Genomic DNA, 16,733 nt, shown 5'->3' on the forward strand with positions numbered 1-16,733 from the left:
TAGTGTTGGAGCAGCTCTTGAGAAGTCCTGGAGGCGTGCGGGGGACGGTCTTTTTTTTAATCAGAGACAGTTAATCCATTGTATAAATCGGGTCACCAATATCTCACTGTCTTACATTATGGTGGTCAACTGGATGTATGGAAGGGTTGGACTTGTATTTTGAAATGTTTCTTTGAAAATTGTTAAATGCTGACCAATTTACTCGTCCGATGGGAACAAACTCCAAGCAGTAATCCCTACCTATACACAGACAGACAAATGTCCATGCTGTAATATCAATAGTTTCCTAGAACTCAATCGTTTCCTACAACTCTGCTTTTAAACAATACAATAATATCATATGTGTTGCTACATCAAGGTCTTCAAGAAGGAGAATTGAGTTCCCGTGAGAAATTATTGGTCAGCCTAGACTGATTGCAGCTTCACCCCTGGGGCAAACAATACATTCCATGCTGTAGATAATACTTGTGTGTGTGCCATCATGTCCATGCTGCCAACTGTGATAACGGTCAGGAACATGGGCAAGAAAACAGCCTCGTCTGAGAGGTCCAGAGACTCAAAGACAACATCGAAACAGTTACAGGCTCGAAATTAAGTCACATCCAGAACTTTGTAACACAAGCAAGAGGTGAGGGACAAGGAAGAAGAGACATTAACTCTTGCTACAGTTTTATTTTTTGCCCCAGAAGGTCAGAAGACAGAGGAGGAAGGACCATCACATGGTGCAGAGAGACCACCCTTGTGGTTATAGGTTCTGCAGGTCTCCTGGGAATAAAGTCAACCAAATAACTCAAGATGTCTTCTAGTTGGGTGTTTCTCCTCATTTTGGTCTTTTTCTACAGAAGGATGGGGGAAAGCTGTGAGATTCCAGAGGATGATCGACAAGTCCTCCTCGACAGGGTGAAGGCACAAATTACAGAGGCCCTGGGACCACCACCGGATGGTGAGCTGTCCTCTAATTCAACCGTTACTCCAAAAATACCCTCCAATATTGAGCATCGGATTCTACGCAAGAGGCACAGCCAGAAGACTTCCAGTGGGACAGGAGACTCTTCCCAGGTCATTCTGTTCCCATCCTCAGGTCAGTATAGACAGGAATATAAAATATGTCTTAAAAAATGAAAATGCCTAAATGAGAACTAACAGGTCCACAGCAGCTGCGTGCAAAGATTTAATGGCTGTCAGAAAATCTTGGCAGATAGACCAAGTGAAGAGGGGGATCCCTGTCCCTCTCAGCAGCCTCACTAACAGAGGAGAGATTCTCAGATACTGCAAATTGTCATTTTGTAAGTTATCTTATTCTGTGGTAATATTGCATTAATTAATATAGGAATAGCAAAATGTCAAACCTTTCCATTACAGAGAGGTACAGTATTTTTATGTGGGGTTTGGATAGAGCATAAAAGGTCAAAGCACACCTGAACGGAGAGGTATATGGAGGCTGCCATAATTATTTAATTTTAAACAATACCAGTTGCCTGGCTGTCCTGCTGATCCTCTGCCTCTAATACCTTTAGACATAGACCCTGAACAAGCATGCAGATCAGATGTTTCTGACTGAAGGCTGACTGGATTAGCTGCATGCTTGTTTCAGCTGTGAGATTACTGTAGCCAGAATCATCAGCAGGACTGCCAGGCAATTGGTATTGTTTAAAAGGAAATAAATATGGTAGCCTCCATATCCCTCTCACTTCGGGTTCCCTTTAAGAACATACATTAGGTTTTTATACCTGTCTGGATCCATAGATCGAGCACTTCCTGCTGCTTCCATAAGTGCCACAAACAGCAGTGATGAACTCTACACAACCCTGACACAGATATCAATAAAGGTGTATGTGTAAAGTAATTTCCCCACAGACAGCAATAACAACCTAACAGTTGTTTTTCCCCTTTCTTGCACTCCCTATAACTACCAAAATCAGTTTTGGTTGGAGTTTGGTTTTACGTGCACTTTAACTTTGCATAGAGCAAGGAAGGCTAGGTATTATTGCTCTCTATGCCCCTGCCCTTGTGCTAATGACAGGAAGCACTGGACTCTGTGCCAACAGGACACAGACAACAGAAAATCTTCTCCACTATCAGTTTGTTATTGCTGTCTGTGGGGGGAGATTCCTGCCACTTCCTCTCTTTTGTGACACCTGTGAGAGGAACAGGAAGTGAGTGAAGTAACTATAAAAAGGCTTTATTGACATCCGTGTTACTGTTATGGAGATTTCTCCCAGCTTTCCGCCATATGCTATACTTGTGGGAGCAACAGGAAGTGACTGATATTATCTTCATTATGGGTCCAGATGGCAATAAAAACTTGGCATTGGGTTTCAACCTTCCTTTTATTATCTAGAACACAAAATGAAAAAAAAAGTTATACTTTCATTAAATTGAGAGGGATATGGAGGCTGCCATATTTATTACCTTTTAAAGAAAACCAGTGGCCTGGCAGTCCTGCTAATCTCTTTGGCTGCAGTAGTGCCTGAAACAAGCATACAGCTAATCTTGTCAGACTTCAGTCAAAAACACCTGCTCTGCAGGCTTGTTCAGGGTATGTGGGTAAAAGTATTAAAGACAGAAGATCAGCAGGACAGCCAGGCAATGTGCATTGTTTAAACGGAAACATATGTTGGCCTCCATATCCCTCTAACTTCAGTTCCCCTTTAAAGAGGAGCTGTCAGCCATACTATCTCAGAAAAATCACATACTGTATATAAGTAGATAAATCATATCTCCTAACGTGCCCTCTTTTGGAGGGACAGTCCCTCTTGGGGAACCCTGTCCCTCTGTCCCTCTATGAGAGCCCTGTCCCTCTGTCCCTCTTTCCTCCTCATTCGTCACTCTTTCAGGACTGATGAACAGATCTATGTAAATATATGTATTTTTCTACTGAAAAAAAAATGTGTTTAATTGACGCTAAACTTTATTCACATCCTTCAAATTGATATATTTCTTATTTTTAACTGTTAATATGAAAGAAAATGGAACAGGACAGAACGGACCAGTGTGGTTTGAGCTATAAAACAGCATATTTTTCTCATAAAATCTTTATAGTATGCGTGATTAGGTGTGTGATGGGGCGTGGTTAGGGGTGTGGCAGGGGTGTGGCTTAAGTGTCCCTCTTTCTGATCTCAAAAGGTTGGGAGGTATGGATATATACTTGCTCTACTTACATAACATATGAATTGCACTGTCCACTTTTTGATTTTAGTGATTAAAAAAAGAGAAAATTCTTCTCAGCATTTCCAACTTTAAACTGCGGCTATTATGAAGCCAATCCTGATGTCATTTCCTCCCTTAGGGCCCGTTCTCACTTGAGCGGGAATCACACGATTCCCGCTCAAGGCAAACCGCTAGTGGTTTTGTAAAAACCGCTACAGCATGTAACACATGGCAGTGTTTGTTTGCGGTTAGCGTTAACCGCAAACGTGTTACATGCAACGGTTTGCCGGCGATTAGCGATCGCGATTAGCATGCATAGCACGCTAATAGCGATTGCTCCAAAACCGCCGCAGTGTCCAGCGATTTTTTTCGCGTTTATCACGGGAAAATCACTCCCACAGTTTTGCGATTTTAGATGTGAACAGGCCCCAACTCTCCTCTGTTTGATTTGCCCGCCCTCCACTATAGAAAGTGCATTGTCTCAGCATGAGAAATATTGGCCAATCAGAGAGGAACAGAGGTGTGGGAGGGGAAAACAGGAGGGAAAAAGACTTCAGCCAATCAGGCTGCATTAAGTTTGAGGGGAAGTAGAGAAGCGAAAAAGTACAACCCAGCATGCCCTGCAACTTCCTTTTTGTGTACCAAATTTTGTGTGTACCTAATAAGAGTCAGGTAAACTGGGGAATGATCATTTACCAACAAGAAAAGTAATAGTGATTTTAACTTTTGGATTGCCTCTATTAGCATCCTTATTACTTGTTTACCAGATAAAAATAAAGAATTGACTTTTGATTTTATGCCCAACAGTTAGATTTTTCACTGGTGTATGGAGATCATGACATTTCCTTGCAAAGAAAAATCACTAATACAAAAGCAGCATAGTATGTTCTATTCTTCAAAAAAAATGCTGGTTGCCTAGTCATTATGGCGATTATTGTCTTTGGTTGTGTCCGAGTCACTCACCTGGAACAAGCAGGCAGCCAATGGTGTCTGTGTCTGAGAGAAGACAGGAGATCTGGTCTGCGTGCTTGTTCAGGACAGGGCGGTTTCTGGACATAAGCAACGGCTGGAGTGCCACCTGGTGGTTTAGGCGCTGCATTGCTGGCCTTCTTGCTGTTTTTTTCTTTGCATGCAGATTTTTCTCTTGCATATATGTAAGGATTGCTGGAAGCAGAGTTTCTGCTGAAACACTTCGCACCGTACAGTGAGATTAAATGGAATTTCTGACTTACTATGACGGTGTGTTGTCAAAGGAGATAATTTGGGCGCCAGCGGTGCTGCGGCAAAATGAGTGCCGCACGGACACCCAATGTGAATTGTGGCTAGTCCAGCGCAGAAAAGAGGGAGAATTTAGTGGCAAAGGTGGCGTGGATATTGGCTGAGATTGCGGCAGGATGGATGGGTTAGTGTTAGGCATTGATAAAGGGAGGGGTAGTGTGGGAATAGGGTAGGGCTAGGTGATAAATACTAGCAGAGATTGTGGTGAGAAGGGTTTGGTTAGGTTTAGGCATCGGTAGAGGGAGGGTTAGTGTGACAACAGGGTTCAGTTAGGTGTTAGTAAAATATCTGATATTGTGCGCCCTGTTCAAATGAATGTGCGTGCACGGCCAAATTTAAGCCAAGGCCACATAGGCCATGGCCTAGGGCACCACCGGATCAAGGGTGGGTGAACAGCAGGCTATACTAAGGCATAGCTCCCAACTGTCCCTCTGGACCTGACAGGATCCAGAGTGGGACAATTGGAGCAGCCGTTGTTTGTTTTGGGGGAGGACTAGATCCCCGCACTTTGGCCCAATAGGCTGCCTGTCAAATGACAGGGAGCCTATTGGGCCAATCAAAGTGTGGGGATCTCGTCCTACAAAATCACTGGACCTGACAGGATCCAGAGTGGGACAATTGGAGCAGCCGTTGTTTGTTTTGGGGGGTGCATGAGTAAGTTAGTAGCGTGCTTACTTTGAAAATGTTACTTGTGCTGCCACACTAAGCTGCGCTGCTTGAGCTGTGTAGCTTAGTAAATCAACCCCTAACTGTGAGCCAGATGCAGCCATCAAAAGGGCCACATCTGGCTCCGGAGCCATAGGTTCCCTACCCCTGCTCTAACGCATGCTTTTTTCCCATACTTTGGCCCATATGCAATTAAATTTTTCTCCTGAATTATCTCCTAAGAGGTAATGTTCATCTTCTCTTTAAAATAACTTCTCAGCATTTTGTAATTTTTTTTACTTTAAAAAGTACCAAAAAGTTGGAGAAAAAGTACTGTCAAAATTATTCAGGGTATTTTTTCTTGCTTGCTGGTATTTTAAAAGGCATTTTATGGCAAGGAGTGAAAATATCTCCTAGGAGAAAACTCAAGAGAAAAGGTGAATTGCATGTGGGCCCTGGTGTTGTGTTCCCACATACAGGGTGCATTTTTTTTTAAACAAACACTTTCAAAATGCATCAAGAGGCTGCCTGCAGTAGGCAGCCTCTTGATGCATTTTTGAAGTGAATTAAAAAAAATTGCATTACAATGAGCACAAATGCAATGAAAACATGAACGTAATGCAGGGCCGGATTTACCATAAGACACTGTAAGCACGTCCTACAGGCGCCTGATGATAAAAGAGGCGGCTCACTCTCCTCCCCTAGCACCTCCCTCCCTCCTTACCTATGCAGAGTCTCAAGCGGAGTGTAAATGAGAGGTTACTCACCTGGGTTTCAGTATTCCATTGACCAGGTCTCCCTTTAGTTGGGGGCACAGATAGCAACCTAATACTTTGGTAGCACCTCTAGCCACTTAATACTGAGGAGAGCTCTGGCTACATAATACTAAGTGGCACCTGTAGCTACCTGTGACGGGCAAGGGAAGTATTGGAGAAGTGACAGCTGGGCCAGCCAGCACATTTGGGGTGTGGTTTGTCTGGTGTTTGTAGGTTTATGGAGGGCGGAGTCTAGGGTGCCAGGACATCTGTGCCTATAGGCCCCTCTGAGGTAAATCAGGGCCTGACATAATCACAAAAAACAATTTAAAATGCGCATAAACGCATGCGAATTCAACATCAGTGCCATTTGTCTTTTTTTATTTTGACCACAAATGCAATTTATAGTAAAGACAAGCCCTTAGGGCCCATTCATACTTGCTGACACCTGCCGATTTTTTAGCGATTGCGTTTTGCGCTTCTATAGCACTAAAACGCGATTGCCGGGAAATCGCCTGAAAAATGGTGCAGGCTACGCGTTTGCGTTTATCGTTTTTGGGTGATTTGCGGCGATTAGCCCAAATCGCCCAAATGAGAACGGGCCCATAGACTTTTGTTACCCTAGCGCTTTAAAAAAGCGCTAACGTTTGAGCGTTTTGCCGAAATCGCTGGCAAAACGCTCAAGTGTGAATGGTTCCTTAGGCTTTGTTCACATCTAAAATCGAAATCACAAATGCCAGCGTTTTGCGATTATGTGAGTGATTCTTCCCCCCCCTCCCGGCGCTTACCCACGCGCTATGATTTTGTGTACAGAACAATTTATTTTTTTACTTCCTGACGCAAGTCAGGAAGTGAACTCTTTGACCCGGAAAAGAATGAATACTACGTATTTATTCTTAAAAGCGCGAACGCAATCGCTGCTCCAAATCGATTTTGTAAAGAAATGCAGGGGTTCCTCGAGATCAAAAAGTTATTTACAGGGTTCCTCCAGGGTGAAAAGGTTGAGAAAGGCTGCTTTAGTCTATAGCTTTTCTTTAGAGTTGTGATTTTAAAATGGCCCACTAGGTGGCACTGAGTTCACACACTACTACCGTCAAAGAGTGATCAGCACAGTACAGTCTACCAAACTTGTTCTAATTAGCACAGTGCTTCTGTATGGCTCTACATCTATTGCACATCCATGCGTACCTGAGACAATCTCACAGCAAAAGGATTTATGTTTACCAGAGCAGGGACAAGGTCCTCCAGCACCCAAGGCTAAGACACAAAAGTGCGCCCCTCCATCCCTCCCACTCCAGCCGTCACACACTGCTATTAGGCCCGGTTCACATTAGCGTTCCAGGTCCGGCTTCTCCGGACCAGGAACGCTCCGTACACAGCAGATGGTGAATGGATACATTGTTAATCAATGTATCCATTCACACTCGAGCGTCCGGATCCGATCAGAGAACGCAGCTCCGGGACGATCCGGCTTTTTTCCAACATGCTCCATTTTTGCCGTACGTCCCCTTGCGGCTGTGGACCCGGGCCGGATCCTGACCCGAACATGCGGCCATGCTGTGCAATGAGAAACGGATGTTTCTCATCACACTGGCAATAGGACCGGATGCTTCCAGCACCAGTCCTATGCCACTTGGGGGGCCCGGACTACACGCCGGTATCCCCCATGCTTGCGGTGCCTTTCTGGAACTGCAATGTATCTAGTTCTGGCTACTTTATTGTAGCCGGAACTGATACATTCTGGATCCGCAACTGGTGGCAACTTGTGGTCACCGCAGAGACCCGTACGGTCTCTTTGCGGCCCCCGGACACGATCCGCAGGTGTGAACGGGGCCTTAGACTAAGAGGCGCCCCAGGGCCCCCAACACCTTAAACTCTAGTTATCTGGCTTACAGTCACTGCCATGTATCATATTTTCTTATTTATCTTTGCTTCAAACACAATAGGGGAATGATAGCTGAGTGAGTTGTGCGCCCCTCCTACACTGCGCCCCGAGGCTGGAGCCTCTCTCGCCTCTGCCCCGCCCTGCGCCTCCTCCTACACTGCGCCCCGAGGCTGGAGCCTCTCTCGCCTCTGCCTCGGCCCTACACGGATACTTGCCCGGAGCTTCTTCCAGCCCCCTGCTGTCCTTTAGCTCCCTTGTTGTCCTCCCAGTCCCCTCGGTTGGCAGCCGACTGGGGGGCATATTTTACATTAGGGGGACATCGCAGGGGGCGGCGAGGTGGCGGAAGCAGCGCCACAAGGCCAATTTCATGCTGAAATCGATCGGGAATCGGCCTGTGGTGTATGGGCAGGCAACAGATCTCTCTCGGATCAGGTACGATCCAAGAGAGATCTGACTCCTGATCGAACTGCCCATACATCATCTGATGCATGCAAGGCAGCCATCGGGGGGGGGGACAACAACTGACACTGCAGTGAGGGGCCCAGGGCTTCTGGGGGCCCTGTCGCCCCCCCCCCCCCCCCCCCCAAGTGCTTGAAGGGCTGCATGTGCTGGCTGTGGGCCTGTGGCTCACTAACCAGCACAGCGCGTTCCAGCACCGAGAGAAGAGTGTCATCAGCGCTTGAACGTGGGGAGCAGATGAGTGAGCCTGCTACAGCGGACTGGGGCACCACCTATATCTGGCTACAGGCTGCCTATACTGGGCCACCACCTATACCTGGCTACCTATACTGGGGCTGGAACCACCTATACCTAGCTACCTATACTGGGGCACCACCTATACCTGGCTACCTATACTGGGGCACCACCTATACCTAGCTACCTATACTGGGGCACCACCTATACCTGGTTACCTATACTGGGGCACCACCTATACTTGGCTACCTATACTGGGGCACCACCTATACTTGGCTACCTATACTGGGGCACCACCTATACCTGGCTACATATACTGGGGCTGGAACCACCTATACCTAGCTACCTATACTGGGGCACCACCTATACCTGGCTACCTATACTGGGGCACCACCTATACCTAGCTACCTATACTGGGGCACCACCTATACCTGGTTACCTATACTGGGGCACCACCTATACCTGGCTACCTATACTGGTCCACCACCTATACCTGGCTACCTATACTGGGGCACCACCTATACCTGGCTACCTATACTGGGGCTGGAACCACCTATACCTAGCTACCTATACTGGGGCACCACCTATACCTGGCTACCTATACTGGGGCACCACCTATACCTAGCTACCTATACTGGGGCACCACCTATACCTGGTTACCTATACTGGGGCACCACCTATACTTGGCTACCTATACTGGGGCACCACCTATACCTGGCTACATATACTGGGGCTGGAACCACCTATACCTAGCTACCTATACTGGGGCACCACCTATACCTGGCTACCTATACTGGGGCACCACCTATACCTAGCTACCTATACTGGGGCACCACCTATACCTGGTTACCTATACTGGGGCACCACCTATACTTGGCTACCTATACTGGGGCACCACCTATACCTAGCTACCTATACTGGGGCACCACCTATACCTGGCTACCTATACTGGGGCACCACCTATACCTAGCTACCTATACTGGGGCACCACCTATACCTGGTTACCTATACTGGGGCACCACCTATACCTGGCTACCTATACTGGTCCACCACCTATACCTGGCTACCTATACTGGGGCACCACCTATACCTGGCTACCTATACTGGGGCTGGAACCACCTATACCTAGCTACCTATACTGGGGCACCACCTATACCTGGCTACCTATACTGGGGCACCACCTATACCTAGCTACCTATACTGGGGCACCACCTATACCTGGTTACCTATACTGGGGCACCACCTATACTTGGCTACCTATACTGGGGCACCACCTATACCTGGCTACATATACTGGGGCTGGAACCACCTATACCTAGCTACCTATACTGGGGCACCACCTATACCTGGCTACCTATACTGGGGCACCACCTATACCTAGCTACCTATACTGGGGCACCACCTATACCTGGTTACCTATACTGGGGCACCACCTATACTTGGCTACCTATACTGGGGCACCACCTATACTTGGCTACCTATACTGGGGCACCACCTATACCTGGCTACATATACTGGGGCACCACCTATACCTGGCTATCTATACTGGGGCACCACCTATACTTGGCCACTTATACTGGGGCACCACCTATACTGTGCTACTTATACTGGGGCATCGCCTATACTGGGCTACTTATACTGGGGCATCGCCTATACTGGGCTACTTATACTGGGGGCACCTGGACCTGGCTAACCTATAATGGTGCACCACCCATACCGGCTACCTATACTGGGGACAACTACACCAGGCTACCTATACTAGGGCACCACCTATAGTTGTCTACTTATACTGGGAGAACCTATACCTGGCTACCTATACTGGGGGCACCTATGCCTGGATACCTATACTGGGGGCACTTATAACTGTAAAAAGTATTGTCGATGACCATTTGCTTAGAAAACTACAATACACAGTGACATGAATATCTGCAGCACGGTGGCGTAGTGGTTAGCTCTCTCGCCTTGCAGCGCTGGGTCCCTGGTTCGAATCCCAGCCAGGGCACTATCTGCAAAGAGTTTGTATGTTCTCTCCGTGTCTGCGTGGGTTTCCTCCGGGCACTCTGGTTTCCTCCCACATTCCAAAAACATATGGATAAGTTAATTGGCTCCCCCTAAAAATTGGCCCTAGACTACAGTACTTACACTACATAATATAGACATATGGCAATGGTAGGGATTAGATTGTGAGCTCCTTTGAGGGACAGTTAGTGACAAGACAATATATATACACTGTACAGCGCTGCGTAATATGTCGGCGCTATATAAATACTAAATAATAATAATAATCTGCAGGGGTTCTACACAAGGAATGTATCTGTTTTTGATCCTTTATCTCTGTTAATTTTCAGATGTTCTTTGTGAGACACAAAATCTTGATGGTCCCAAAAATGAATCTGGGAATAGCTATACTTATGTCTTCCGTCCCTCCACTCACATCCTCAGCCGTAGAATCTCATCTGTTGAATTCTGGTTCTTCACTGGAAAATCAGTAATAGCCAACTTAGACTTCCTGGCAAATGAAGAGCTTCATACAGCATCTCCTGGCCAGTCTCTTCTCCATAAGGTGCAATTACCACCCAGCATATCTCCTGTCCGGCGTCTCTCTGAGGAACAACTACCTCACAACAGATCTCCTGTCCACTTTCTCTCTGAGGAACAAGTAACACCCAGTTTATCTCCTGTCCAGCCTCTCTCTGAGGAACAAGTACCACCCAACAGATCTCCTGTCTGGCCTCTCTCTGAGGAACAACTACCACCCAACAGATCTCCTGTCTGGCCTCTCTCTGAGGAACAACTACCACCCAACAGATCTCCTGTCCAGCCTCTCTCTGAGGAACAAGTACCACCCAACAGATCTCCTGTCCAGTCTTCTCTCCATGAGGAACAACTATCTCCCAACAGATCTCCTATCCAGTCATCTCTCCATGAGGAACAACCACCACACAACTTATCTCCTCTGGGTGAAGAATCGGAGTTCAATGAACTAGCTGATACTGGTGACAGTAAAGAGGAGACCCTGCAGAATCTGGTGGACATTGAGGTCCTCTCTGATGAAGAACCAATCACTGTGGCCACCACAAAGATAAGGAAGATGGACGACTGGACAGTCTTTTCTCTGGCCCCAGCGTTCTTCAGCTACTTGACCAAAAGCCTTTTTGTGTTACTGGTTCATTGTCCAAACTGTCCATGTTCAAATGAACCTGAGAATACCCCCTTCCTTTTGTTTAACACTCAGCCCGTCCAACGCGGACGCCGATCAGGCGTACCATGGTCTCCATCTGCTTTGGAACTCTTACAGCGCCCTCCACAATTGGGGGACAGTGCTCAGTGCCACCGTGGCTCTATAAACATAACCTTTGAAGAACTGGGCTGGAACCAATGGATCGTGCACCCTGGCAGCTTCCAGTTCCACTACTGCCATGGTACCTGCACACCTAACCATGGCCTGACTGCTGCCCTCCACTGGGGGCACTGTTGTGCTGCACTGCCCAGCACCATGAAGCCATTAAGGGTCACCACCACCACCGATGGAGGTTTCTCTTTCCGATATGAGACGGTGCCCAACCTGCTGACCCAAGACTGTGCCTGCAGTTAGAGGGTCATTTCACTGGGTAGTCTCTGGTTAGTTTAGACATCAACAAGAGCTTTATAGAGACGTTCATAGCTATACCCATGGGCGTAACAATCACCCGTGACCAGAGCAGGATTATCCACCAGGCAACCTAGGCAGGTGCTTGGGGCCTAGTGGGTGTCTAGGGGCCCACCTACCACCGTCTTTGACCTCTCTCCACTTCAGCTTACCAAAATGACCACAAGGAGGGCCCAAATCTTTTACAAATTACATTTTAATCCCATGACCCCTGCCATCACTGGGGGGCCCAGAGGCAGCCAATTAGCAATAAAAAACCCTCCCAATTTGCTCACAAAAAAGGTGTGCAGGAACATGTGTAATCTTTTCCTGCTTCCATGTGCTGCTTCCCAGCAGAACACTCTCTGCTGCCATTTGCCGGCTCCCGATCACGTGACCTTCATGGGGTTTGGGGACCAAGGGGGCCTCATGCTAGCATTTTTGCAGAGGGACCCTATTAAGTCTAGTTATGCCTATCTGCTAAGGATGTTTAGGTAGCCTCTCTTAGGCTTTGTTCACATTAGAGGCGGTTTTGGAGAAAATCTAAGCGCGGATGTTTTTCAGAAAGCGCTTGCACCATGTTGTGCTATGGTGTAGTTCAGACTAGAGCGTTCAGTGCGCTGTCAGTTTTCAAAAGCGGTGCTTGAGCCATTTTAGGGCGTTTTTGCTATAATGGGAGGTATAAGAAAAACGCAAAACGCTCACAAAACGACTTTGTGGAGCGATTGCGTTCGCGTTTTTAAGGATAAATAGTTGTATTTATTCGTTTCCGGATCAAAGAGTTCACTTTCTGACTTGCGCCAGGGAGTGTATTACCAAAACGTTCGGGAAAAACACGTCGGAAACCGCTAACCCCCCAAAATAACGCCCACCTAAGCGCCAGGAATCGGAAAAAAAAACGCCTCAAAATATGGCCACCGCGGACGGACACGCGAGCCGCACGCAATGTGAACAAGGCCTTAAAGGGACACTTAAGTCAAACAAAAAAAATGAGTTTTACTCACCTAGGGCTTCCAATAGCCCCCTGCAGCTGTCCGGTACCCTCGCCGTCTCACTCCGATCCTCCTGGCCCCGCCGGCAGCCACTTCCTGTTTCGGTGACAGGAGCTGACAGGCTGGGGACGCGAGTGATTCTTCGCGTTCCCAGACACATTAGCACCCTCTATGCTGCTATATGGTATATGATATATGCTATAGCAGCATAGATGGCGCTATTGTGGCCAGGAACGCGAAGAATCACTCGCTCCCCAGCCTGTCAGCTCCTGTCACCGAAACAGGAAGTGGCTGCCAGCGGGGCCAGGAGGATCGGAGGGAGACGGCGAGGGCACCGGACAGCTGCAGGGGGCTATTGGAAGCCCCAGGTGAGTAAAACTCATTTTTTTTTTGTTTGACTTAAGTGTCCCTTGAATGTTTGCATTAGAGCTGAGCTTCCAAAATTGGTTTGTTTTTGTCAAGAGACATTTCTGAAAAATACACAGTATTTTTCTAAATTACAAAGCACATTGTACAAGGAGTAAATGAGGGCAGCAGAGTAGTAAGTGATTGGGAAGATATAGGGAAGAGGAGCGTTGTGCAGGATTAAGGCAGAAGCAGCAGAGCAGGAAGTGGCTGGGAAGATATAGGCAGGAGGATCATTATGCAGGATCAGGGCAGCAGCAGCACAGCAGGGTGCTGTGCTGCTGGGGACATATGGGGAGGAGGAGTCAGGACAGCAGCAGCAGATCAGGAAGAAGCTGTGTGTTGGCATCACTGCTGACCCGCCACTCTATGGAGTGGACTGTGTAACTTCCGCATCAGATGATTCGGCAACTTCCAGGGAAGGAAGGGGAGGAGTCTGTCAACATTGAGACGCCGGCACCCTGTTATTGCCTGCAACTTTACATTATTTTATTACAAAAATTAATCAGTTTTAAATGTTTTAACCTGGGATTTGTATGTTCTCCCAATGTTTGCATTTTTCCCCTGGGCATTCGGTTGGTTAAAGAGAACCCGAGGTGGGTTTGAAGAATATTATCTGCATACAGAGGCTGGATCTGCCTATACAGCCCAGCCTCTGTTGCTATCCCAAACCCCCCTAAGGTCCCCCTGCACTCTGCAATCCCTCATAAATCACAGCCACGCTGCTGACAAACAGCTTGTCAGAGCTGGCTGTGTTTATCTCTATAGTGTCAGTCTGCTGCTCTCCCCGCCTCCTGCAGAACTCCAGTCCCCGCCTGCATCCCTTCCCTCCCTGCTGATTGGAGGGAAGGGACGGGGGCAGGGACCGGAGCTATGCAGGAGGCGGGGGAGCAGCTGAGACTGACACTACAGATGTAAACACAGCCTCACAGCATGGCTGTGATTTATGAGGGATTGCAGAGTGCAGGGGGACCTTAGTGGGGTTTGAGATAGCAACAGAGGCTGGGCTGTATAGGCAGATCCAGCCTCTGTATGCAGATAACATTCTTTAAACACACCTCGGGTTCTCTTTAAGGAGGAACTCCAGTGAAAATAATGTAATAAAAAAAGTGCTTCATTTTTACTATAATTATGTATAAATGATTTAGTCAGTGTTTGCCCATTGTAAAATATTTTAAATCCCTGATTTACATTCTGACATTTATCACATGGTGACATTTTTACTGCTGGCAAGTGATGTAGCTGCTGCTTGCTGTTTTGGCAGTTGGATACAGCTGTAAACAGCTATTTCCCACAATGCAGCAAAGTTCACAGACAGGAAACGGCCAAGAGTACGTACTCAGAATTTCTTTGTGGGAGGGGTTTCACCACAATATCAGCCATACAGCGCCCCCTTATGGTCTGTTTGTGAAAAGAAATAGATTTCTCATGTAAAAGGGGGTATTAGCTACTGATTGGGATAAAGTTCAATTCTTGGTCGGAGTTTCTCTTTAATGACTTTCAATGAACTTTATTCACAGCAGCCTGTTTTGCGAAAGTCACCCTAAGATGAGGAATAGTACACGCCGCTGTTGCAGAGATCGGGTTCAGCTAATATAATATAACAATTGTCAAATAAAAGGATTAGTAATATGAGCATCATGTATAAGTAACACACTTACTAATAAATAAGAGTTCACATACCTGTAGATATCTCAGGAATGTCGAAACTGTACAATAAAGTGTTATAACATGGTCAGCAGTCTTTCCTTGCAGGGCCGGCGTTCTGGTCCGCCAACCCACCAGGGGAGGTTTACACGGGTGTTCTTCAAGCGCTTCATTTCCCCACCACTTCCTGAAAACATTCTCATAGTAGGTTAAAACTCTGCTCCAAGAAAAAGGAATATTGGCTAAGATGTTATTGCTGTTTGTGTCCCCATTTGTCAGAGTACTGTTAATTACCAGTACCTGTTTTTGTTAATTTCACTGCCAGAAAGTTTTTATATGTGCCCCTTTTTTCAGAGCTGAAACCTCTGCTGGATTTGAGCCCCCACCTAAATCTCCTGTCTGTGCTTCTGCCTGCAGAGTTTGGCAAGGAAGTGTGCTAACTGCAGAGTTTGGCAAGGAAGTGTGCTCACTGCAGAGTTTGGCAAGGAAGTGTGCTCACTGCAGTTTGGCAAGGAAGTGTGCTCACTGCAGAGTTTGACAAGGAAGTGTGCTCACTGCAGAGTTTGGCAAGGAAGTGTGCTCACTGCAGTTTGGCAAGGAAGTGTGCTCACTGCAGAGTTTGACAAGGAAGTGTGCTCACTGCAGTTTGGCAAGGAAGTGTGCTCACTGCAGAGTTTGACAAGGAAGTGTGCTAACTGCAGAGTTTGGCAAGGAAGTGTGCTCACTGCAGTTTGGCAAGGAAGTGTGCTCACTGCAGAGTTTGACAAGGAAGTGTGCTCACTGCAGTTTGGCAAGGAAGTGTGCTCACTGCAGAGTTTGACAAGGAAGTGTGCTCACTGCAGAGTTTGGCAAGGAAGTGTGCTCACTGCAGAGTTTGGCAAGGAAGTGTGCTCACTGCAGAGTTTGGCAAGGAAGTGTGCTCACTGCAGAGTTTGGCAAGGAAGTGTGCTAACTGCAGAGTTTGGCAAGGAAGTGTGCTCACTGCAGAGTTTGGCAAGGAAGTGTGCTCACTGCAGAGTTTGGCAAGGAAGTGTGCTCACTGCAGAGTTTGGCAAGGAAGTGTGCTCACTGCAGAGTTTGACAAGGAAGTGTGCTCACTGCAGAGTTTGGCAAGGAAGTGTACTAACTGCAGAGTTTGGCAAGGAAGTGTGCTCACTGCAGAGTTTGGCAAGGAAGTGTACTAACTGCAGAGTTTGGCAAGGAAGTGTGCTCACTGCAGAGTTTGGCAAGGAAGTGTGCTCACTGCAGAGTTGGGCAGATAATCATGCTTTGGTTTCTTTTTTCTCTAGTAAGCACTGACTGTGTCGAATGCCTGAAACCGACTACAAGTCGCAAATCGCTATTGCAATCACTAGCGTTTTTAATTAGCGTTTTGTAAGCCATTTCATGGGCGTTTTCCGGTGATTTGGGGAGCGATTTTAAAAAGTGCAAGCTTTTTGCCAGCGATTGTGATTGCAATTTTAATTCTGATTGGTCATTTCAAATTATTATTATTTTTTTTGTTTACAGTTTGCAGTAATTCAAATTCGCACACAAATCACTATGCGTAGCGATTCATGAGCGATTTGCCAGCGCTTCAATACTTTACATAGGAGCGCAAACGCTCCCAAAATGCTGCATGTCCTGTGATTGCGATTTTCCTAATTGCAATCGTT

The 16,733-nt window shown here is 47.0% G+C and overlaps 1 protein-coding gene across 1 annotated transcript; it reads left to right on the top strand.

Moving 5' to 3' along the window:
• The first annotated feature begins 451 nt into the window (after positions 1-451).
• On the top strand, positions 452-13,039 carry INHA (inhibin subunit alpha). Its single transcript, XM_068245953.1, has 2 exons — positions 452-1,081; positions 10,755-13,039. The coding sequence occupies exons 1-2, from the start codon at positions 796-798 to the stop codon at positions 11,999-12,001; spliced, it is 1,533 nt and encodes a 510-aa protein (XP_068102054.1). The 5' UTR covers positions 452-795; the 3' UTR covers positions 12,002-13,039.
• The last annotated feature ends 3,694 nt before the right edge of the window (positions 13,040-16,733 follow it).

Source organism: Hyperolius riggenbachi, chromosome 7 (genome assembly GCF_040937935.1).
Source record: "Hyperolius riggenbachi isolate aHypRig1 chromosome 7, aHypRig1.pri, whole genome shotgun sequence".
Lineage (NCBI taxonomy): Eukaryota > Metazoa > Chordata > Amphibia > Anura > Hyperoliidae > Hyperolius > Hyperolius riggenbachi.

Coding starts and splice junctions, on each gene's coding strand:
- INHA (XM_068245953.1), top strand. CDS start 796: ATGTCTTCTAGTTGGGTGTTTCTCCTCATTTTGGTCTTTTTCTACAGA. Junction 1,082..10,754: donor CATTCTGTTCCCATCCTCAG/GTCAGTATAGAC, acceptor GTTAATTTTCAG/ATGTTCTTTGTGAGACACAA.